The following is a 23479-nucleotide window of genomic DNA, read 5'->3' as shown; positions in this document are numbered from 1 at the left end:
AAATACTAGGACCCTAACACGATCCCGAGGAAGACTCTTGATGTTTTGTCAAGTGTCTCTCTTACCCCATATTTAAATAATTCCCGAGGGCTGTGCCTGGGTTTCAGGAGCTGCCCTGCGTGCAGAGGTCGAGCCCCCCCCCCCCCCGCCCAGCACCGTGTCCTGGGATTGGACTGGCGCGTGTCCCCCAGAGCAGGGAGGACAAGGTGCGCGGCAAGAGAGGCGGGCTGTTCTCAGGCGCGGGTGCCTGCCGCCCGTCCTCTCGGGCCCGTCACAGTCGCTGAGTTGGGTTATCTCTGGTCTTTCCTCGACAGTGCACATTCGAAGGCTGCGGGAAACGCTTTTCACTGGACTTCAATTTGCGCACGCACGTGCGAATCCATACCGGAGACAGGCCCTATGTGTGCCCCTTCGACGGCTGTAATAAGAAGTTTGCTCAGTCAACTAACCTGAAATCTCACATCTTAACACATGCTAAGGCCAAAAACAACCAGTGAGAAGAAGACGAAGACCCTTCTCGACCCCAGGGAGCATCTTCCAGGAGTGTGATTGGGAATAAATATGCCTCTCCTTTGTATATTGTTTCTAGGAAAGAATTTTAAAAATGAATCCTACACACCTAAGGGACATGTTTTGATAAAGTAGTAAAAATTTAAAAAAAAAAAACTTTAATAAGATGACATTGCTAAGATGCTCTATCTTGCTCTGTAATCTCGTTTCAAAAACACGGTGTTTTTGTAAAGTGTGGTCCCAACAGGAGGACAATTCATGAACTTCGCATCAAAAGACAATTCTTTATACAACAGTGCTAAAAATGGGACTTCTTTTCACATTCTTATAAATATGAAGCTCACCTGTTGCTTACAATTTTTTTAATTTTGTATTTTCCAAGTGTGCATATTGTACACTTTTTGGGGATATGCTTAGTAATGCTATGTGTGATTTTTCTGGAGGTTGATAACTTTGCTTGCAGTAGATTTTCTTTAAAAGAATGGGCAGTTACATGCATACTTCAAAAGTATTTTCCTGTAAAAAAAAAGTTATATAGGTTTTGTTTGCTATCTTAATTTTGGTTGTATTCTTTGATGTTAACACATTTTGTATAATTGTACCGTATAGCTGTATCGAATCATGTAGTATCAAATATTAGATGTGATTTAATAGTGTTAATCAATTTAAACCCATTTTAGTCACTTTTTTTTTCCGAAAAATACTGCCAGATGCTGATGTTCAGTGTAATTCTTTGCCTGTTCAGTTACAGAAAGTGGTGCTCCGTTGTAGAATGTATTGTACCTTTTACCACCCGGTGTGTACGCCCCGTGTAACAGAAAAGGGCAACAATAAAACAGCAGTCCTACGGAAAGAGAATGGCAGAAAAAGATCTGTAAGCACAGTCTTATTTCCTTTTGTTGTCCAGAATAATTCTAATTCTCGAGCCTCCCAGAAATTGGAAGCTAAATAAAGCAACTCAAGTTCCCTTTATTTTGCACTCAACTATAGTGACGTGTGATCGCAGCAGTGCATAGATACTCCGGGACTTCCTACGCGGGCTGAATTGTGGGAGAGAGTAGGTGACAGGCATCCCGAGTTAAGGAACTACCTCAGAGTACCCCAAACCGGGCCCGTTGGTGATAGGATTTTGATTTTAGCTCCCCACCCCCCCACCCTCCACCCCCACCCCCAGCAAACGTGTGACTGAAGCAGTTGTGCCCCAACTTGTGTGTGTGCTCGCAAGGTAAGCTGTCACCTAGACGGGGCGCGAGCAGAGAGGAGACCAGAGGGCGCTTGCCGGCGCGGGCTGCCTTCAGGGCGGCCCCAGCGGTTCCTTGGCTGCCCTGACGAGAAGCACTTAGGGTTCTTGGCCGTTGGTTGGAGAGCCTTGGTTCCTCCATCTAGCGGAGTCTTTCAGTGCTGGCCCAGTAGCAGGTGCGCGCCAGTGGCTTCCGTCTGCTTCTCCCCGGATACCGAGCGCAGACCAGCAGGGTGACTCGATGATGAAGAAGACTGTACCCAGTGAGTACTTGACCCCTCGCGTTGCGACCTCCTAAATGTGAGATGATGAGTTTTGCATTTTACTTAGAGTCAAATACCAGACTCGTGAGACGATTCTATAAACTGCCATGATACAGCAAAACCCCATCTATTGAAAACGCAGACGTGCCGTGTGTGCTGCGCGCTGGACTCTGCGAGGTCGTTGGCGAGCTCGCTACTGTCTGAGATTTGTGTGCCGGATGTCCGGGACACCATCAGGTCAAATATGCAGCCCTGTCTCTTAACAGCTTCTCCATCGGTCCCGTACAGGAGGATTGGTGACCTAATAACAGGGACCCTGTGGCTCTCCGGAATTTTGAAGTGCCTTTCTGAATCCTAAATGACAAATTTAACTTGAGACGCTTTTTCTTATTCGTTCAGAATCTGGTGTCCATTGGGTAGTTTGATGGAACTGAGTTAATCAGAAGACCCCAGCTGTTCTCGGGATAAGCCCGGCTTTGCTGTATCTGGCAGTCAGGAGAGAGGTAAGCCGGTGGCGGAGGTCCCTTCGGGGCTGCGCACCCCAGTGCCACCATATGGTTCTCTGACTAGACCTGGGGCGGAGGCCTCCACCAGTGGCCGTGGTGTAAGCGCCCCTCTTTCCCCTCTCCACCATCAGGTCAGCAGTCTCTGGGTGGCCGTACTGAAAGGCCACGTCAGTGGGGTGGTGGCCGCCTTAGGAGTCCAGGGCCGTGCTACCCTCGCCCCGCACTGCCACACGGGAGCCCGGGCCCGGCGCTGTCTTCGGGACTCCCGCCCAGGGGCCCACGGCCAGGCCAACTTATGCCGTGGGGATGTGTCGCCCGCAGGCCCCCAGAGCCACACCGTGACCTACAGAGAAGCCAGGCTCCTGTGTGGAGCGAGGTCCCCCCTTCCTCTGTGCCTTGATTCCTTGGGGGATGCCTTGGTCATCTCTTCCGCCCCTCTGTCTCTGAGGGGAACAGCCGTCGCTCCCCAGGCCCCTTTGTCCGTGTGTCTTTCTCTCGTGGTCTGCAGAGTTCCTCTCTGACAGGAATTGAAGTGGGGGTTTGAAGACGGTGGCATGTTCCAGGTTCGTGGTTGGTGGGGCGCTCTCAGTCCCCAGTAGTGTAGGAAGCTCATCAGTGAGCGGCCGTGGAAGAAGAGCCGTTGTCCTCATTGGCTGTGACCGAAACCCGTCGTGCTTGTGGTTAGAATTTATAATTTTGCTAAAGATGTAATTTACTGCAGTTTGAAGTGGTGTTCTAACAGTGAGTCCCTTGTCTTGAGGCTTAACGTGATTTATAAGTAACACTGATAGACATATTTTCTTACATCCGACCTGAGATAAATGCATGTTTCTAGCATATGTAATATAAAAGTTCCAGAGGATAAGTTTACAGTTAACAAGATGTTGTTTTCTATTTTTGGATTTATTATTATTTCCCCCCTTTTTTGGTAGTGGGGGCTTAGGGGGAAGCATAATATTTGTATAAAGAACTGTCACCCCAGAGTGACATTTATTTTCCAAGGTGACATTGAACTCACACTGTTGGTTTCATATGGTGTTTGTGTGCTGTGCCTAGATTCAAGGCCTGAGGATTTGAGGAAAATCGAGATTTTTTCCCCCGTTTGGTTTTCATGTGCAGGTTCTTTTAAATGTCGCTTATTTTGCTGAATTTGAGTCAAGCAAGGCCCTTTGACAGAATCCTAGCTTGATGCCTGCCAGTGTTTGCAGGCAGAGTTCTAGATGGTTTCTGCACAGATAGAGGAGAGTCCCTTCCATTCAGCAAGAACCCAGAGAGACTCTGCGGGCGGCCCGAGTGGTTGCCCCAGTGGGGTCGGGGGGCGTACTGCTATCCCCCGCTCTGCCCAGCAAAACCTAGCTGTCCTAACGCACCTCACAGTTGATGTCTGTGGCCCCGGAACACCTGGCCCCCTCCAAGTTCCTGAGTTGGAAACCCGATGATTCCACCCCGCACGGCAGGCAGAGAGAATTGATCGCTTCTTGCGTGACTCCTCTGTGGCCTGGGATCAGCAGGGCTCAGGGAAGCCGTGTTATGAATCTTGGATTCCTAAGTTCCTCCTATTTTCTGGACATCTGACCACGAGCAAGAGCAAGGATCCCAAGAGGTCAGTATAGCGGGAGAGCAGGTGCTGTCCACAGGCGTCCCCTTCGTGCCCTGTGGGAGCCAGCGGCCTTCCTGTCGTTGGATGGCCCCAGACCCCCGGCACTTGTCTGACTTTGTAGCCTGTGTCCTGGCTCCCGTTGGCACGGGTGGAAGCCCAGCAGGTCATGGCAGGTGCATGCCACCTGAACTCCAGGCTCTGCTTCCTCGCAGCTCGGGCATGCACGCCATCGCCTGCATGTGGACGTTACAGAAGGTCCTCCGCGCCTTCAGAATCCCTCTCGCCTGTGCAGACAGTCGAATGTCTGGCTAGGTGTCCTGCACCCTAATTGACTGGCCTTGGCCAGCTTGGTTCTTGCTCGTGTTGTGCTCAGGTCCCCTGGTTGCATGCAGTCAGTGTGAGTGCAAGCCCTTTAAGAGCAGCGGCACTGGGCTTCTAGAAGGAGGCTGGCCCCTCCACAAGTGGGGCTATCTGTGGCTGGAAGGCTGCCGGCACCCGCTCCAGGCCGGTCAGCAGGGTGCTGGAGAGGATGTTGAAGCTGGGACGGTGTGGAGACGTGGGAGGGGTGGGTGGCATACTGTTGCCACACTTTCTCCACTCCCCTTATCAACACTGGAAGGGAATGGTGAGTGTGAACGTGGGCGTTAGCTTAGGTCAGCAGGCAAATCGAGCTCACTGCAGGCCGATCGCCCCGCTCGCCATGTTTCTGACCGCGTTCTTGGAGTCTGCGGAGTGGGGAGTGTGTGGTGGTGTCACGTTCATCTAAGTCACAACAAGTGATTTTCCACAAAGTGGCAAGTTTGATCGAATTGCTTTTCCTTCAAGACGCTCAGACGCCGTAAGAACCCGCGTTGGGATGTTGCAGGGAGGGGGCAGCTGCTGTGCTGTATTCTGTTGCTGCTGTGTCTGGGGGCCGCACAATGTCTGCATACATAGCGCAGGGGAAAGGGCATCAGTACCAAACAGAATAACCTTTTTTCTACGACATCCATAACTGTTATGAGGCTCTATTATCTACAGATGGTGATTGCTCAAGCCATTTTCATAGAACAATTCTGTTTTTATCCACTTTCTGGTAACTTCTGTAGGCCCTGCCTCAAGGACTTAGCATTGTGTCTCATGTACATCTTTTCTTAAATGTTCTTTGCCATTTCTGGAATTGTCGTCCTTGGTTTTTCCTTAGCTCATAGGTCATAGATGCAGAAATATTCTAGTATTTAAGGCATCCGCGTCAAGCATCAGATGGCTTTGCATCCAGAAAAACATTTTAACGATAACTCCGTTTGAAGCACCACGCATGTGTAACATGGCTCTATAAAATATAATAAACGCATAATGTTGTTAAGCTTTCTCATGCCTGTGGTTCTTGTTTGTCCCTCAGTCCTCCAGAGCTCCTCTTGCGGAGTCTGGTTACACAATAAACCTGGCGGCAAGCCCCTGCCGCCGTACCTCCTGGGGCAGTGCCCTGCGGGTTCCCTTCTGGCACAGGAGTGGAAACTCGCAGGACTCCGCTCACACCAGCCAGAAATGCTTCCTCAACCTCTCAGCTCCAGGAGGGACTAGCGGGCCGGAGTTTTCGTGAGGACCTCACCCACTTTCCAGAAGGCACAGCCAAAAGAAATGCTCGTGCATTGGGGCCCACCACCCCCCAGCGTTGAGTTCTGGGAGCTCCGGTGCCGGAAAGAACTTACGAATGGGGATGGACTTAAAAACTGGATGAACTATACCGGCAGCTACCTAGGATTTGGCCAAAAGCAAAATGCACCTGGCCGGGGCCCTGGTGTCTGAGGGATCGCACCGGGAGGTGTAGTCTTACTCTCCTCAATTTGTGTGACTTTCCCTTCTTTTTGCTGATGATGCAAGGGGCTGCTGACGCTGCTGCTGAGGCGGCGGGTCCCAGGCCCACGTAAGGCCCCGAATTGCTGCATGAAGCCTTGAGGTTGAGCTGAGCGGCAGCCGTGGTGGAAAGTCGTGTGTGCCTCCAGATTTTAGATGGGAAGGAACTGAGATCACCGAGGGCTGCGGACTTGCTTTCTTTGGCGCCCCCAGATAACAGTGAAGCCAGTGTCCCTGCTTTGCTCTCCTGCTGGCTGCATGGCGTGTTGAGAACCTCCTGTGCCCAGGACCGCGCTAGGCCTTGCAAAGCATGGCTTCATGCACTCCTCCAAACTGCTCTTTGCACCAGGAGTTCTGTAACGCTGCCTCATGTGGGGGGTGAGGGCCAGCGGCCCCTCTTACCTCTTACAGAGAAGCCCTGGTCCCTATTTATGGAGGGTTCTGTGCCCTCCCCCAGCCCAGTCTTGGAACAGTGCATTGCTGGCCTTGGAAGCTGGCCCCCCGGGGCTGCCCACGGCCAGCCGGCGCTCAACCCCTTGTTCTGCTTCCAGCTGCTCGTCTCCAGCTTCCTGCGGTCACTGTACTGTGCCAGTCTCCTGGCTGGCTCTCTCACCACCCCACCTGAACCCTGCAGAATAAGATCCGAAGCTTCCACCTAGCGTCAAAGCTAAGCCCCAGCCCTGACCCACTTCTCCAACCTCTCCTACCTCTCCTCACTTTCCCCCTGCACGTTTTCATTTCCATTTCCCCTGTCCTTGAATTCCGGGGTTGGCTCATTCACTCACAATCTGGAGGGCGAACTGTGTGTCAGGCTGTTTTGGGGGTTAAGGGAACTTGCATTACATCTAGCAGGGCGGTGGCAGGGCGGGCTCCGAGGACGCTTGCGCCTAGCTGCTAGTGACCCGGCTCCAGTCCCCTTCTCCCAGCGCCTCCTGCAGCATGTTGCTTATGTACTAGACCCTGTGAGTCTACAGCCCCGGCGGGGGCTCCTGCCTGCCCTTCCACGCCTCGCCTTGGCCAATTCCTTCTCGCCTCCGCCCTCCTGGCTCTCTCTCTCTGGCCGCGCCTGGCCTGTGGGTCGGTGGTTGTGCGGCTCCAGCCCCGGCCCCGCCCGCACCGGCGGGTGCACCTCCACCTCCGGCCGCGGGGGGCGCTGCGCCCGGCTGCTCTCGCGCCGCGCGGCGGGTGGGGACGGGTGCGCGTGCGCGTGCGCGTGGCGGGGGCGGCCGGGACCCCCGGAAAGCCAGCCCTTTTGGGGACGCTGGGCGACTTCCGGATCTCGGTGGGGCGGGAACGCTTAGGGGTCCCGCGGCCTCGCCTGCTGTCGAACTTGCCAGGGCCTGAGCACGGCTGGTGGGAGGGGCGGAGGGGGGGCGCAGACCCGAGTGCGGGTGACCTTGGGTCCCTAGGGTTTCATCTTCCTCCGCACGAGTAAGGCGTGGGAGGGTAGCCCGGGCCGCGAGAGTCCAGGAGAAAAGGCTCCTGCTGCCAGCCGGTAGCCGCCGGGATAGGCCGGAGGGCAGGGGAGCCGTTCCAGGAGGGCTCCTGGTGCACCGCCAGACCGCGGAGGGGGTGGCTCCGCCGGAGGTGGGGCAGGGCGAACAGAGGCCCCCCGTGGCCGACCGCGCCTGTCCTGGGTGAAAGTCAGGACCTGGGAGAAGAGCTGCCCAGGCCAGGAGGCTTCAGTGTGGCACTTCGGGAGGAAGGGGTGGGAAGCCCTGCATCCCTGTACCGCAGGCAGCGGTGGGCGGGGTTCCCCCTCAACTAACCACTTGCACTCGCGCCTTACCCTGCCCCTCCACATGCCGCTCTGCCACTGTCACCCGGTTCTAATGCCCGGTCACTGGCCCCCACCATTGTCTCTGGTGACCTCAACATACTCTTCCATGGAAACTTTATGGAAACACCATGGCCCTGCCCTTGGGGGGGCTTCCTTGAAGGGAGACTGATCATCACAGCCTGAGAGATGTCAGCTGGCCTGGGAGAGTGTGGCCAGGGCAAGGTGGGAGTCAGTGTCCCCCGCAGGCTGGGCTCCCGCAGCCTCTGCCCCTTCTCCAGTGTGCCCGGGACACAGTGGACACCAGCACCACCACCCTCAGGGTGGGTAGGTCCCCGGAGGTCAGGGTAGGGGGCCACTGCAGAAAGGAAGTGGAGACCAAGAGCACCCAGGCTGGGACCCGGGCCTGCCCAAGGTTCCTGCCCCTCTGGTGCCTGAACTATGGCTCCAGGCTGTCGTCCCCTGCGGCCACAGAACTTGGCGAGCGGACCACGGGAGTCAAGGGGGCCAGCCCAGGCTGATCCTGGCTCTCGGGACACTCCTGCTGCAGGGGGGAGGACGGCCCAGCGGATGCACGGCCAGGCCTGTTGGGGGGGTGGTGGTGAGGGCTTGCGAACCCCAGGCTCCCCCAGACTGGCTGTTGCTGCGAACGGAGGGCTGCGGGGAAGTGGAGGCTGCGTGAGCGGTCCTCACATCGCAGAACCTGCCAGCTATAGGTGGCTCGGAGTGGCCTGCTCTGGGACGAGGGTCTCTTGATTTATGAGTGCCACTGAACAGCTCCGTGAAAGTGGCCGGTGGGGGGGGGGGGGTGAGGGGCACGATGCCGTAGTCATTCCTTGCACCTGGGGCCCAGAGGGAGGAGAATAAGCCATCAATGCCTGTGTGCACACCAGAGGACCGGCCGACACTTCCTCGCCACGGCTGGCCTCCAGCACTGGAGAAATCGGGGGAAGACAGTCTCTGTTGACTCAGTTTCCCTCAAACTGCCACGGCGGCTTCATCCATCACCGTTCCTTCCTGCGTGCTCCCGCCTGTCTGCAGCTGGAGCCCTCCCTTCCCAGCCTTGAGTTGCCCTGTGGTTCATAACATCCCCCCAGGCCTCCTCACCCCTGTGGCCCACGTGCGTCACAGCCTCCTGTGGGGTCTCTAAGGCATGAACTAGAGCCTGTCACTCCCCCGGGGAAAACTCCTGGCTGTGGCCATGATGCCTGGCAGACAACCCAAGGAAGGAGCAGACCAGGCTGGCCCAGAGGTCCACCAAGGTCACAGGGCTGCCTCTGCCTCCACTGTCCCTACGGGCATCCCAGCCCCATTTCCTTGGGACGTGCCATGGTGCATTTGTTCCTCTTACAAACCTTCCTCAGAAGCCCCAGCCACCGCTTTCACTGACCAGATCTGGGACACGCGGCCACCGCCAGCTGCAAGGGAATCTGGAAGGGTATTTTCATCCAGACACGCTGAAACCCAGAGCATACTGGGTTCCATCAGAAAAGGGCAGGGTGCTATTAGGTCAGCACCTAGGAGGCTCGGCGCTGCTACGTGACTTGGCCCGGTGGCCTCTCCAACCTCTTCGTGAGCTGCACTGCCCCTCCCTCCGCCCGTGGGACTCGGCTGCATCTGATCCCTCCATGGCCCGGGGGGCTGCGACCCCGCTGAGATGTCAGCTCTCTCCAAGAGGACTGTCCTGAGCCTAGCGGGGTAAATAAAGAGGGCTTATCTGTACAATGCCACGCAACTGTTAAAAACGTGGCCAACTGGAACACACCCATCAGGGAGAAGGTCTCTGTTGAGTTGATTTGTGTCCCCCAAAAAGACAGGTTGAAGTCCTCAGCCCAGGTACAGGGTCTTTGCAGATGTTATTAGTCAAACTGAGGTCATACTGGAGGAGGCTGGGCCCATGTGCCAGTGATTGTGTCCTGATAAAAAGAGGAGGAGACAGAGATGCCCGGGGAGGGGCGGGCAAGTGAAGTTGGAAGGGCAGACTGGAGCAGGATGGCCAGCAGCCGAGGCCACCGCCAGGCGCTGGAAGAGGCAAGGATGCTCCCTGAGCATCTCCAGAAGGACGCACAGCTGCCACCCCGGGATCCCAGACGCCCGGCCTCAGCCCTTCAAGAGAATAAACATCAGTTTGTGCCGTGGGATTTGGTTATGGCGGCCCAGGGAAACTGCTGCAAGGTCACTGTCATCCAGCATGTTTGTGAGCTAACTCACCTAGTCCTCATGCCTATGTCAGCCCCATTCTGCAGATGAGGAAACTGAGGGTCTGGACCTAGGCTGGAGCGTGCCCTGGTCATACAGCTCGGGCTGCCATCAGGGCTGGAGAGCACAGACCAGCAAGCTGGCCCCTCGGACTCCAGGGAGGGGGTGGGGAATGGACACAAGCAAGGCTTCACTCTTAAGAAAACAAAGAATATTTTATTCCTTCAGCAGTTTCTATACAACAGTGACACCACGCGAATAGGGGGGAGTCTTATCTTCCTTGACCCCAGTCAGCCTCCTGGGAGACCGTATCACATTGCCCAAGAGGCTGAGCCCCGCTCAGGATAAAAGAGGCCATAGTCATGTCCAGCTTGTGCAAAACCATCTACCTCCCTGTGCAAATACATGGCCACGCTGTACTGTGTCCACTAACAGGCCCTTCCTCCGTGGCCTCATGGGAACACTAAGCATAAGGAGATTCCCTGGGAGAGACATCATTTGCTGGGGAGTGGGAATCCTCCTACGCCAATCTCCTTGATGACTCCTCTGCACATCTCAGGGAACCCTGGCCACCGGCCAGAGCCCCACACAGTGGCTGACCCATGTCCCCATTTTATAGATGGGCAGCCTGAGGACCAGAGGGTGACAAGCCTTCCCTTCCCGCGGCTGTACTTAACCATTGAGCTCCCCTCCCACTGGCCTGTGCCTGGTCCCCAAGCCCAGCCCCTAGGCTGATACGGAGCCGCCACCAGGTCCCAAGCCCGTAGCGGGTCAGTGGGAGTGGCGGCAGCAGGGGCATGCCCAGCTGGGCCACGGAGCAGCTGGGGTGCATCAGCAGAGCATTCGGTTCCGGGACACCAGGGGGCACCCGGAGCTGCCTCTCCGTCCCTAAGAAAGACCCGACAGGTGGCCGATGTGAGGTTAGGCGCTGGGTGGCCCATCGGTGGGTCGTCAAAGACCCCACGGTGGTGGCGGCCCGGATCCCAGGAAAGGGCTGGAGCGTCGACTGGGCTTCCGAAGACTCCCAAGCAACAGCGCCAGGCTCAGCGCGGGGCGCTCCACGCCATCATCGCCGAGCTCGGTGACTGTACAGCGCGGGTTGGAGGCTCCCTATTTGCCGGCGCAGGACACCGCGGACATCAAGTCTGCGGCCAGGGCCCCCCGGCTGGTGCGCGGCGGGCAGCCCAGGCCCGCTGGGGTCCAGGGCCCGCGGCCCCCGGGCGCCGGCCTCACAGGCTGGAGGGCTGAGGCAGGCCGGACCCCGAAGGGGCGGCGGGCGCGGCCGGCACGGCCTCGCCGTCGGGCCGGGGCTCGGGGCCGCGCGCGTACGTGAGCACCACGGTGACGGTGGCGAAAGTGGCGGCGTTGACGGGGAAGGCGCGCAGCAGCGTGGAGGCCAGGCCGCGCGTGAACACGCGCCAGCCCTCGGCGCGGTAGCTCTGGCGCACGCAGTCCACGAAGCCGTCGTAGCGCGGGGCGCCCCGCAGCCCATCGGCCTGCAGCCGCGACTTGACCACGTCCACGGGGTAGGTGGACAGCCAGGACAGGATGCCCGACGTGCCGCCCGCCAGCAGCAGCTTGGGCACCAGCAGCCGGTCGCCGGGCTCGCAGCCGAGCGCGCGTGTCAGCACGTCGTACGCCAGGAAGTAGACGCCGAAGCTGGGCGTCTCGCGCAGCAGCGTGGACGCCATGCCGCGGTTGACGCCGCGCACGCCCTCGCGCCGGTAGATCTGCGCCAGGCAGTGCAGCGAGCCGCGGTAGGTGCGCGCCGGCCCCGCGTCCTGCAGCTGCAGCCGCGTCTTGGCCAGCTCCATGGGGCAGCAGATGACGCACTGGATGGCGCCCGCCGCCGCGCCGGCCAGGAACTGGTTCAGCGGCGTGTCGCGGCCCAGCGCCCGCAAGGTGTTGCCCTGCACGCCGAACACCAGCGCGTTGATGAAGGTGAGCCCCATGAGGGGCGAGCCCAGGCCCTTGTACAGGCCCAGCACCTGCGGGGCGCACGGACACGCGTCAGGCGCGCCCCTGCGCCTGCTTGGGTGGCCCGGCCCGCCTCCCCAGGACCCTGCCTGCAGGGAGGGCGGAGCCCCAGCACACCCCCCAACCCCGTTCAAGAGGACCAAGGCGAATTCTGCTAGAACCCATGTCCTGGATGTCAGAGGCCTGGGCATTCGCACCTTCCCATTTCCCAAGTCCCCATTTGCCCATGTCCCCGGACACCTTCTCCAGCTCTGCGGTCTGGGGCCCAAAGCATTCTAGAAGCTGGTTCCCCACCGCCACCCCTAGGCCCAGGCCACTCACACTCTCCTGCTTGATGATTGACTGGAAGCAGTGCAAGGTCCCTCGGTACTGAGGCTTCTCCACGCTCTGGACCTGAAGCCGCACCTGCAAGGACAGGGCCCAGTGAAAGGTGGGCGAGCCCAGCCGAAGCTCCCAGCTCCCTTGCCCCAGCACTCAGGACAGCCCGCAGAGCACGCTTCTGCAGGCCCAAGGCTGGTCGCTGGAGGCAGGGAGCCAAGTAGCTTTCTATGGCTTTTGGAATTCTGGGATGGGGCAGGGCCGGGTGTCCATGCCTCTTGGGGCGGGGGGTATCAGTGGGCAACAGCCGCAGACAGCCAGTTGCACAGGGGGTAGAGGGTCCCCAAGATCTCAGAGAAGTAGAGGCTAAGCCTCTGGTTGTGTATGTCTGCACCATGTGCGGACAGCGGAGCACAAAGCATTTTCCCAGACCTCCCCACTGTCCTGGTGGCAAACCATGGCTGGTGCCGGAGGGACTCCCCACTTAATTCCTATCACCCAACTCCCCTCCTTGGGGGCTGACAGTGCTGCAATGGGTGTTAAAAGCAGTGAGCCCTGGACTCTGAGGGACCCCCTCATTTCTGCCAGTAGCCCCTGGTGAGGACAGTGGTCGTGAGTTAGCAAAGCAGTGACAGGAGAGCAGCTGATAGCCTCCTTGGTGACTATGTCACCACCTTCGGGACGTGGGGGCTCAGGCCAAGCTGCTCTTGGAGCCCTGTCCAGAACCTCTTGATTTTATTCTCTGTTGACAGAGAGCTTATCTCTGTGCTTGATACGCAGGCCCCACAGTGTGGAACCGGAGCACATTTCCCGAACTCAGAATCCAGGTCATGGGGGTGGGGGGTGAGCTAGGTTAAGTCATGTGCTCAGGAGCTGACTCAGAAATCACTATCACAGCCAGGGCCACAGCACAAACACCCCTCCATGCCCGGCAGCACCAGAGGGCCTAACCCTGGAATCACCAGCCAAGGTGGGTGTCATTACCCCCACTTCAAAGATGGGAACACTGAAACTCAGAGATGTTTTGCAACTTGGCCAAGGCTGTCTATCCTCTCCAGTAACAGGAGTGGCTCGGCTGTGTTGGTCAGGGCCAGAGCGGGGTGAGGTGCTGGCTGCTAAGAGCCTTCCAGTGGATCTTCTCTTGCCAAATGCACTGACAAAAGAATGTTTCTGAAGAACAAAAAAGCACCATCTCTGCACACGAGGACCTCTGCAGTTGGCAGCCACTGCTCTGAGAAGCGGCTGACAAGCGAGGGCACCATGCAGGGGTCACCCCAGCTCCCCTTCCCACCCTGGCTGCCCGCCCCGCTCGGGCCTGGCAGGGAAGGGGTGGATTTGCAGTGGAGAAAAGCAGAAGCGCTTGTGCAACTATTAACAACATATTAACACCTTAACACTTAATAACGTATTAACACCTTGAGCTCTGCTCAGGTTGTTTTTGCGATGAGAGGTTTCTCATTTCCCTTCCGGGTTCTGGGGTCTCTGGTAGGACATTTCTCTCTCTCGTGCAGCCCCTAACTGGGCCATGTGAGCGGATTTCGGCCACATGTGGATGGCGGCTTGAAGTCCCTGTAGGTTGAACGAGCTCTTGCCAGGCTCAGGCCAGCTTGGGTCCCACGGGGAGCACGGAGGCCCCCTCCCCTTTGCTTGTGACCCCTGGACCCGGGCTGAGCACTCGCTGGCTGGCAGTTTGGGGGACCAGGTTTGGGGGTGAAATGGGGCCCGAGTCTTGTAATCTCTAGAGTTGAGGTTAACATCCCATTTGAGGATTGGGGGGCCTGCCCCTGGAAAAGTGATCATTGGCACACATGCTCAAAAGGTTCCCAGCTCTCCACCGGGCTGGGAGACCCCCAGTGGGAAGACCCTCTGATCCAGAGGGGGCTGATTTTTCTCCACCAGCCCCACCTGGGTCCCTGCCCCAGGACCTGGGCCGGGCCCAAGCTCACCTCAGGCCCTCCCTGTCCCCTGCTAGTCAGGGAGGGAACTGTGTGGGGTGGGGAGGAGGAGGGGTGTTCATGCCCAGGGTGTGGTTCAGCGAGGACAGAGGAGGGTCAGGTGCCCCTGGTCTATACTTACTAGCGCTCCCCAGGGTGAGGCTTACGCTCATCTACAACAAAGTTACACTTTTGCTACAGATGGAGACAGCCCCTAGCTTAGAAAGTAAAGGCGGTTAGAGCAACATAAAATGTCAACATCACATCCAGGCACGGAGCCCCCAGGGCCCAGCCCCCGACCTCCCGGGACATCCCCTCCCCTGCCCTGGGATGGCCACTCCCCGGCAAAAGCAGTTTTAGACCCAGTGTCCCTGATTACTGTCATGTCCTTGGCAGTAGAAAGGGGAGGGGTTGCTAGGAGGACTGGGGGACTTCTGGGGGGGGCTGACCTTGTTCTGCTCTCCCCAGGCATGTGCTTCGCGATGACTGGTAGATTCATGCACTTGACATGTGTGCACTTTTCTACATGTGTTAAATTTCAGTTAAAACAACAGAGCTACTGAAGTCAATCCCACTTTGGCCGAACTCAGGAATATATATGGGTCTGTGTACATTTCTGTTTTTCAGCAGAGATCACTAATGAAGGTTGGGGAGAGGATCTATGAAGGACTGGGTTTTGTTTTGTTTTTAGTTTATATGTCTCTATAACGGTTAAAAATTTCTTTACAACCTACATTGCCTTTGTAATAGAAAGGAACTAAATAACTGGGTATGTATGTGATGATATTTTAAAAATACCACACGCCCGTGGCAGGCACGATGGTGGAGGGGGTCCTGAAGGAAGTGCACAGAGTGGGAAAGCGGATTTGTCAGTATACGGAAATAAGGAGCTCTTCTACCTTTCCCAATTTTCTTTTAATAAGAATTGTTTAACTCTTATGCTGGAAAAGAGCCAGTAAAAAATAAGGCAACTGGGCTCGGGGCGGGGGGCGGGGGGGACGGTGGTGTGCCTGGATGACTCGGTCGGTTAAGTGTGTCTGTCTTTGGCTCAGGTCTTGATCCCAGGGTCCTGGGATCGAGCCCCACGTGGGGCTCCCTGCTCCCCGGGGAGTCTGCTTCTCCCTTTGACCCTCCCTCTGCCCCTGCCTGCCGCTCTGCCTGTGCTCTCTGTCAAATAAATAAAATCTTAAAAACAGAAAAATAAGGCCACTGGTGACACAGCATTAAATTAAACCAAAGGAGCGTGTTCCCTGATAGCACAACACAACAGTGAGCCCGTAACTAGGATGAGAGGGGTCTCGAGTTGAGTGATGAGCGGATTACTGGGGGCGGTTCTTCCTATCCATGAGAAGCCTGGCTCTTAAAGACGGGTGTGCGCAGATGTGATGCAGGTGGGCCGCCGTGGCCAAAAGGACTCACCAGTGGATTTCTTCAAAGACCATTCTCCAGGGGTGAGGTAAGGAATAGGGTCCTAGGGGCAGGAGCTCTGTGGGGTGGAGAGGCTCCTGCGCCCAGTCACTGCCGGGGGTGCGGGTCGTGGCCCAGGAGCTCAGAGGGGGCCAGAGCCACCAGGACAGAGTCCTCCCCAGCCTGGGGGTCCCTGAGGAGGGGGCCCAGTGGGAGCGGGGCTAGCTGAGGGGGGCCTGGCCATGCCCAGGCCGAGTCATGGCTCAGAGAGACCTGGCCCCTGCGAAGCTGGGCTGAGGAAGCAAATCCAGAGTCACTTCTTGGCCAGATACAGAGGCATTTACCACATGTGACACGAGATCTGAACACAGCAGAGCGCAGACAATGCCAGGCTCTCCTGGGCTGCTCCGGCCTGTGGGCCGCGCACAGGCAGCGGTGAGGACAGGCTCTCGGCGGGCCGTGTGGAGACACGGGCCGCTGGGTGGGAGCAAAGCCTGCTCCTTCCGCCTTCTCCCTGAACCGCATACGATGGGATAGGAGGAGGTCTGCGCTGCAGAACTAGCATTTCGTGCGACCCAGACTTGACTGACGAGCATCCGGCACCACAAGGGCCTCCGTAAACTTGCCCGCGGCCTCACGCAGCAGATGAGAACCCTGCGCCCCGAGGTGAAGCAGCCGGCCCCAGGTCACACAGCAGATGGGCTAGCAGGGGGCCTGGACCTGCGCAAGGCCTCGGGCAGAACTCGTTCAGGTCAGAGCCGGTAAGTGAAGCTAGGCCCTCAGGCCTGCCCTGGAGGAAACCCCAGCGCTGAGGTCCCGAGTCCTTTTCTTGCCCAAGGACCACCTGACTTCCACTGAAAAAAGAGGGGACAGGAAATGACCTCAAACCCAGCTAGGGCTGACATCCTTGCCTTGGCCGTCCCCAGTAAGCACTGCCAAGTTCAGTGTTTACAGTGGGTCACAGGGTCTGGCCTAGTGCCCTGCTGCTTACAGCTCGCGCTGATTCCCGGGTGAAGCCTGCAAGGAAAAGTCCAGACTTGGCTGGTTTCAGGACTTAAAACCCCAACAACAGGGACAAAATCCTATTTGGGAATTTGCAGCTGGAGAACATGGATTTCCTTTGTTTCCATTGTGAGCCTCTGAGAACCTGGATTTGGACAGTTTATCGCGGAGGAGCTGTGGACCGAGTGCTCGCCCCAGGGCCACACTCTGGAGCCACGAACTCCACACAAGTGCACACCAGCCCTTGGGAACCAACTGCGCGATTTCGCGCCGCGGTGATTACCACTCGGTGAAGATCGCATGCGTGGGAAATACTGACAAGTTCGGGTTTTTGTCTCTCTGTATTCTCTCTCTGAACTGCTCTTTCTTTCGAGAAGACGTCTGGAGGGCTTCTGCATGGGAACAGTGGGTGGCCCCCGCTCTGGGAAGGGGAAGGCTGCCCGTCAGCCTCTCAGTCTCAGTCTCAGGGGCCTCTAAGTTCAGCCCCGAGCTGGGAGAGGCAAGGCCAGACCCAGAAGGAACGCGGACACACAGCCGTCCACCTGGGTGTCACAGAACCCAGCGTCTACCTGTATTCCAGAACCTGTGGGAAGACCGCACAGGTGTTCCTAAGGTGGTCACTGGAAGGGGGCCTCCCGCCGCCTCTGCCCTGCAGGCCTCTGTGCACGGTCTGCGCCTCCACAAAGACCTGAGAGGAAAACTGTGACAAGACACTCACCTTGACCGTGTCAAATGGGTGTCCCACGAGCACGCCTGCCACACCTGGAGGGAAAAAGGAGGACCATCACCCGGATGCCTCAGAAACCTGCAGTGGGGGGGGGCTTCCGCCTGGGAGGACCGCGTGGGAGCCGCCTGAAGGGAACAGAGAACGTGTGCCAGGTGCCTACTGTGTGCCAGGCGCCTACTGTGTGCCAGGCACCCTGTGAGCTCCTTTGTCCTCAGGTCTGCGTGAGCAGGGAGGGTAAGAGGGTGACATCCCTGAGGACGAGCCAGGATCTGTCCAACTTGAAGTTGGTGTCTCTCCCTCCCCTGCTACTCTCCGACCACACCTGACAACAGAAGTTGTCTCTCCCCCCAACCCCCTCCCCCGCCCGGCCCCCGCAAACACCTCCAGCATGGCACGGGGGCCCAGACAGTCACCCAGATGTGAATTTTCCCGCTGCCACTCATCAGATGGCCCAGCTCACAAGGAACTCGAGGTCTGCGTCTCACTCTCCTCCCCTGTACCAGGTGTGAGCCTCGGCCCCCCCACCCTCACCCTCCTCACCCTGCGTGCTGACCCGGGACCCGAGGCGAGGCACGGAGGTATTGCAGACACGGGCCGGCCACTCCCTTCCCTGCAGGGGCGGCACCTGCTGCCCAGGGAGTCAGTTCCCGACTTTGCATCGTGGGCCTTTGTGATCTGCCCGATATGATCGGTTCAAGCCCTGCCCAAACCCAGCCCCACCTCGAAGGACAAAGGCTCACTCCCCAAATCGGCTCCTAAATACTTTTCAGAGTCCTGCGTGCTGTTCAGGTGTAAATATCACCGGGAATCAGGCACCTTGTTTCCGCATTCACGGAAGGAGAAGGGGAGGCTCAGTGAGGTGCAGTAACCCGAGCACCAACTCCCACGCCTTCCTCCCGAGAATTTTGTGTGTGACTTTCTTAAAGTTCTCCTTTTACTGCTAGGAGTATCTATAATTAAGACAGTTACTATTTGTTGAGTGACAAACAGTAACATTTCTACCTGGGGGTCACTGTTGTTAGTTTCGTATGTGTACTAACTCTCCCTCTTCTATGTAAAGAAAGGACTATTAGCCCATTTTACAGATGAGGAATGGGAGGCCGAGAGAGTATGTCCACGCTGCACAGCTCCTTAGTTGGTGGGGTGAGGCTCTGAACCTGGATCTTCTGGGCCTGGAGCCCTCCTCCTTAACCACTCGTCTTTCCTGCCCCCTGCTGGGGCTGGGTATCGTGGTGGGCGCCCAGAGGTTAGTGGGGATCACTATGCAGCCTCTTTACAACTTCTTGTAGGGTGTCCTCTCCATCCTGTTCCATGCTTCGGGCCTTAGAATCCACTGTGTTTGATACTAACTTTGCCAGTCCTGCTTTCTTTTTGGTTACGTGTGCCTGGTATAGCTTTGTGACAGTGAACTGTCAACCTGGTCCTCCTGCTTTGTTCTCGATGCTCCTGGAAAGGAGCTACAGCTCAGCTCTGGCCTCTGATTTTGCCAAGACAGGACATCTGACCCGACTCTATCTTATTTTATGTGAATGAATTCTCTTACTCCTTTTCCTTTCTGCATCTTTGCTGGTTCGGGCAAACTGCCATTTGTCCTCCTTCTGCTTGTTAACGTTTAAGTTCAGCTAAAGGTTACTTCTTGTTTCTAACCCTTAGAATCATTTTGTAGACACAGGCTAAGAACCGTTGACCCCCAAGGCTCTCTCTGCCCCCCGCTGCCCCACCCCAGGAACAGCCACCCCAAGAAGGTCCCCACCCCTGTAGCTTCCCCTTCTATCCCCTACCCCACACACCCAGAGACCCCACGAGACTCAGAGCTGTTCCCTCTCCTCCTCACCGCTACCCCCTTCTGGGGGTCTCTACTCTGATCAGTTGCCATTTTTCTCAGAGGTAACATTTAGGGCAACGGCCTCCGCATTCCTGCTCCTCTGCAAAATCTATCTCGTTAATGCTGTCAGGGAACAAGGGACCTGTGCTCTGGTGAGGCTCTCAGCCGAGGCCAATATCCCAGAATCTTCTGGCTTCTGCTACTGCAGCTGAGAAATCTGTTGCCAGTGCGTTTCTTCTCCTTTGTCAATAATTGATGCGTTCTATCAGGAAGCCTCTGAGATTTTATCTAGATTTCAGGAATGTCACCAAGATGCCAAGGGTGTGTCTTTTTTTTTTTTTTTTTTAAGAGTAACCCTGCCTGGTACCACACCAGCGCTTTCATTCCCCAGACTCAGGCATTTTTCTGATCACAGAGAAAATTTCCACTCTTACGTATTCATCCTAATCATATCTCCAGACCTTTTCCTCCTTCTGGAACCCATAACATCCACAGGAAGATGAAAAGACAGCCCCAAGGCGTCTTGTCCCTCAAGACTTCCATACCTGCGTCTCTGGTCTTCTGAGACACACTTCGTTTCTATCTTTTGCAACCCACCTTCTTTTTTTCGTTTCGTGTTGTAAATTTTCTATATTTGAACACCCTAGTTCTAGAATTTATTTTCTGGGACTGTAGCTGATTTCCTGTGGTTTTGGAAACCTGATACTTGCCTGGGGTATGCTGTTTGGCCTTGCTTCTCCAGCTCTGGGCCCTTCAGGCCCTCCCTGCCCTCTGCAGCCAGGCCCAGCTGTGGGGTCCCCAAGAAGCACACACTGGAAATGCAGGAGGTTCCCTTCCTGCGGCCCGTCCTGCCTCTGACCCCAGACTTGCCCAGGTTCTGGCACCAGCCTTCACCAGCCTCCGGCATGGGAGGGGATGACCCCCACCCCATCAGCCTCCATTGCCAAGGCCTCCAATGGCAGTCATTTGCATTCCTACTTTCCCCAGAGGCTCGGTTCTCAGCCCTCAGGGGAGGGGCTTCCTGCTTCACCTAGGACATCCCCACTCACAGGAACAGAGGGGCCTTGGGGCCCACCTCCATCAGGGCCTCCTGTCCCCCAAAGCCTTATCCTTTTAACCTCACAGTTACCTTGAGAGCCAGGAAGCCCTGCGAGACCAGCTCCCGAACAGGCCACTGAGGCGGCCCAAGTGGACCCTTTCTGCCACCTCCAAAGCCAGTGCCCACTGCCGAACGTAAGCTGGATTCTTAGAGGCACCCTCAGCCCATCATGGCCCTCCAGGGTAGGAGGGGGGTCCACTCTCCCCAGGCAGGATTCCCGGCCCCACCATGGAGGTGCTCTCCACACCTTCTCCTATCCACGCCCTGGGCAGGGAGAACTCCGTTCAGAACACAGGGTGTCAGCGAGCTGAAGACCCGGCACCGACCCCCTGGTAGGGAGCGTAGGTAGGCCTTCTGACCGTCCCAGGGCCTGAGCGCCGGGATGCTGTCAATCAAGGTGCCTGCCCCACCTCCCAGAGGGCGACATTGAACACGTGACCCGACACTCAGCCAATCAGAGGTGAGGTACTCTTCTCCCTCCCAGGAATCTGAATCTAGAGGGACCCCAGGGCACCAAAGAGAAGCACCGCCTTCACCCTGCCCTGAGCCTCCAGGCCAGGAGGAGTCGAAAACGAAGTAACTAGGCGGGGCCTCTAGGGCCTGGGCGCCGAGGTGGGAGTGCTACCCGGCTTGTTTCCTAGACAGTCCCTCTGCGCAGGCTGCGCCATGCCAGGGACCCAGAAGGCCAGCCAGGGGTACAAGGAAAACCAAGTCACTGTCCCACTAGTCCCTCCACTTCTCGAGACCAAGGTTTCTCCTGGGTCAAATAAGAGCTGGAGAGGATCCCAGGGGGGAGCGGGGGCTGACGAGCCTCGCCAAGAATCTTTGTGGCAGCCAATTCCATCCTCAGGCACCTGGGAGACTCAGGCCTCCGCTCACAAAGCAGGGACGGGGGTGCGCACCGCCAGCCCCAGGCTTGTGCCTAGATCCGAGGGAGGCAGTGGGGGCGGGGGCTGTGGCCTATAGCTGGGTGTGGTACTGGACTCTTATCTCGCCCCAACCCTGGAGCCTGGACAGGATCTCCTGGGTGGGCCTGGTAAGGATGGGCAGAAGGCATTCCAGGAGCGGCCCTTTGTGAGCAAGAGCCTCGAGTGACTGAACACGTGTGCCTGGGGGGATGGGTCCCTACGCAGGCCCGGCCTTAGGATGAGTGGTCCTACCCCAAACCCCACAGCTTGCAAGAGGCTCCCAGGACACCCAGGAGAAATCAGAAGAAATCCTGCCCCTCTGGGGGAAAGAACCCACACTCCCCAAGAAGTTGGGAAGGGTCTTTGGACATGGGACAGCCCACCTTCATGGAGCCATCACTTGGGTGGGGGCTGGGTAGAGGGGGAGGGCTGGGTAGAGGACAGCCTGGGGCACAGGAGGAGCCAGCAGGGGTGGGGGCAGGTGCCGCCACAGGAGGGAAAGCAGGAGTGGGGTCATTGGGGGATAGGGGAGCTGAGAGCTGGATCTGCAGAGGCTTCCCCCTCCTGTCTGCTCTGGCCTGGGCTTGGGAGAAATGCACCCATTTATGAAAAGCCCTGGGGTTTTCCCTCCTTCAGCAGGCTCCAGCCCGGTGGTTTCCTGAGGCCCGACTGGGTAACAGTCCGGGAAGTTCTTAAATCTCTTCACACACATCACTTCCCTGGCACACTGTCTTCTCCACCAGTCTCCTCTTGCCCAGAGTAGGACGCTCAAACTGCAGAGGTTTAAATGCCTGAGGCCACTGCTAGTCCCTCCTCTGGCTCCAGGGAGCCCAGCGCCAAACGCCAGCAGATAAACAGGTGCTGGAGGAGAGAAGCCCACCATCAGCGCAGGATTAGGCCTGGGGTGACGCAGCCGACTCCTAGCGGCTCCTCTGTCACCTCGGTGGGGAATACCTGTTAGCTAAACCTGGCTCGCAATTAATACCAGTTGCGTAAATTAACTCTCCAAGTAAAAGCAGAGAAACTACAGGCCAAACAGGGAAGTGGCCAGCCTGGTGCCTCGGACGCCCCACAGCAGAGCCCCACTGCACACTGATTGCTGCCTTCTCGGGACACAGGCTTGGGGAGGACCCTAGCAGCCCGGCCTGGGTGAAGGTGCCCCACATCAGTGACACGCACGCGTGAGCACGAGGGCTAGTCCACGCCGCCACCTGGGTGGAGTCGCCCCCCAGCAGCTCAGGGAACGGCGTAGGAAGGTGCGGCGTGCCAAAGCGTGACTCGGCGCCTGGGGTCCGGCGCCTGGGGTCCGGCCGGCGCCCTTCAGTGCCCTCCAAGGCCAGCCCGCCGGGGGGTTGTCCTGTGGCCCCAGCCCCGCCCAGACATCTTTGCGGGGAAGAGGGTGGAGCCAACCCCAAACTTCTCGGGCCCTGGTAAGGGGCTCTGGTCCGGGTGGGCGCGGGCCGGGGATGCAGGAGCAGGGGAGGGAGATGCGCCCGAGGCCTCGGGCGAGAAGGGCGCAAGGGGCGCTGGTGCATCCTCCTGGCAGTCCCAGCCTTGGCCAAGCCACCGTGCTGCCCCGGCGCCCCAGACCTCTCGTCCGGACGTGCCCCGAAGGACTTAAACGAAGCGTGCCCTCGCGAACTGCGCGCTAGACGCCCTTCGGGCCTGCAGTCAATTCACGCCCACGAGAGCCCAGTGAGACGAGAGCATTGTTATCCCCCATTCTGCAGGCGACGAAACCCCGGCCACAGGGTGAGCCGCCGGGGCCCAGGGCTCGCAGGTGAGCCGGCCTCCCATCCCGCACGCCTGGCTCCGGCATCCCGAAATCGGGCGCTCGGGGCGAGAGCCGCCCGCCTCCTTACCCCCAGCGCATCCAGCCAGGAAGTCGAGCGCCATTGCCGGGTACCCGGTGAGGCCGCCCTTCCTCCTCGTCCTTCTCCTTTGGCCCCTCGCCGGACGGGTCGCCGTCGGGGGTCCCCCGGGCTCGCTGGATTAGGGCTCGGCCTGGCCGCCGCTCCTGGCGCGGAGCCCGGGGCCGGCCGGGGTCGGGGGGCGGCGGCGGCGGCGACTCGGTGCGCGGGTCCTCGGTCCGCGCACGTCCCTCGCTGACCGGCTCGCTCGCCCTCGCTGCTGTCCGCCGGCTGCCCGCGGTCCCTCACTTCGGGCCGCGCGCCCCGCCCCTCGGGCCTGCCGGCCGGGCCCCGGCGGGGTGCAGAGCGCGGCCAATGGGCGGGCGAGGCGCGGACAACACCCCGGGCCCTGCGCGCCGCCGCCGCGCCTCATTGGCTGGGCGTGTCCGGGGCGGGCGGGGTGAGGGGGACGTGGAGGGCGGGGGAGGCGCACCGGCGCTG

At 58.2% G+C, this 23479-nt stretch overlaps 2 protein-coding genes across 4 annotated transcripts in view; one reads left to right on the top strand and one right to left on the bottom strand.

Annotated features, from left to right (window-relative positions):
* YY1 (YY1 transcription factor) overlaps window positions 1-5469 on the top strand; it is a 32452-nt gene extending 26983 nt beyond the window's left edge. Inside the window, exon 5 of the mRNA XM_026515315.4 lies at window positions 315-5469. Coding sequence (XP_026371100.1) covers window positions 315-497 — 183 coding nt within the window. The 3' untranslated portion in view covers window positions 498-5469. The remainder of the gene's footprint in view (window positions 1-314) is intronic.
* A 4535-nt stretch (window positions 5470-10004) lies between these two features.
* On the bottom strand, window positions 10005-23261 carry SLC25A29 (solute carrier family 25 member 29). 3 transcript variants are annotated; one of them, XM_026515321.4, is made up of 5 exons: window positions 22991-23034; window positions 17288-17331; window positions 13642-13795; window positions 12230-12313; window positions 10005-11919 (listed from the first exon to the last, which is right to left on the bottom strand). In XM_026515321.4, exon 5 carries the CDS (start codon window positions 11881-11883, stop codon window positions 11161-11163), a length of 723 nt encoding a protein of 240 aa, XP_026371106.1. In that variant the 5' UTR covers window positions 11884-11919; window positions 12230-12313; window positions 13642-13795; window positions 17288-17331; window positions 22991-23034; the 3' UTR covers window positions 10005-11160. The 3 variants fall into 3 exon arrangements, with proteins under 3 accessions (XP_026371106.1, XP_026371102.1, XP_044245869.1); XM_026515317.4 differs by lacking the exon at window positions 13642-13795 and having other exon boundaries at window positions 22991-23261; XM_044389934.3 differs by lacking the exon at window positions 22991-23034 and having other exon boundaries at window positions 17288-17456.
* Between the last annotated feature and the right edge of the window lie 218 nt (window positions 23262-23479).

This window comes from Ursus arctos, unplaced genomic scaffold (genome assembly GCF_023065955.2).
Source record: "Ursus arctos isolate Adak ecotype North America unplaced genomic scaffold, UrsArc2.0 scaffold_25, whole genome shotgun sequence".
NCBI lineage: Eukaryota > Metazoa > Chordata > Mammalia > Carnivora > Ursidae > Ursus > Ursus arctos.
Note: the sequence above shows the minus strand (reverse complement) of the source record. Positions and strands in the feature narration are given on the sequence as shown.

Bases quoted from the DNA above. Each gene is read 5' to 3' on its own strand.
- SLC25A29 (XM_026515317.4), bottom strand. From the start codon at position 23,024: ATGGCGCTCGACTTCCTGGCTGGATGCGCTGGGG. The intron at 17,332-22,990 runs GTAAGGAGGCGG...TTTTCCCTCCAG, and splicing joins CCTGGCTGGATGCGCTGGGG to GTGTGGCAGGCGTGCTCGTG. The intron at 11,920-12,229 runs GTGAGTGGCCTG...TGCGCCCCGCAG, and splicing joins CAATCATCAAGCAGGAGAGT to GTGCTGGGCCTGTACAAGGG.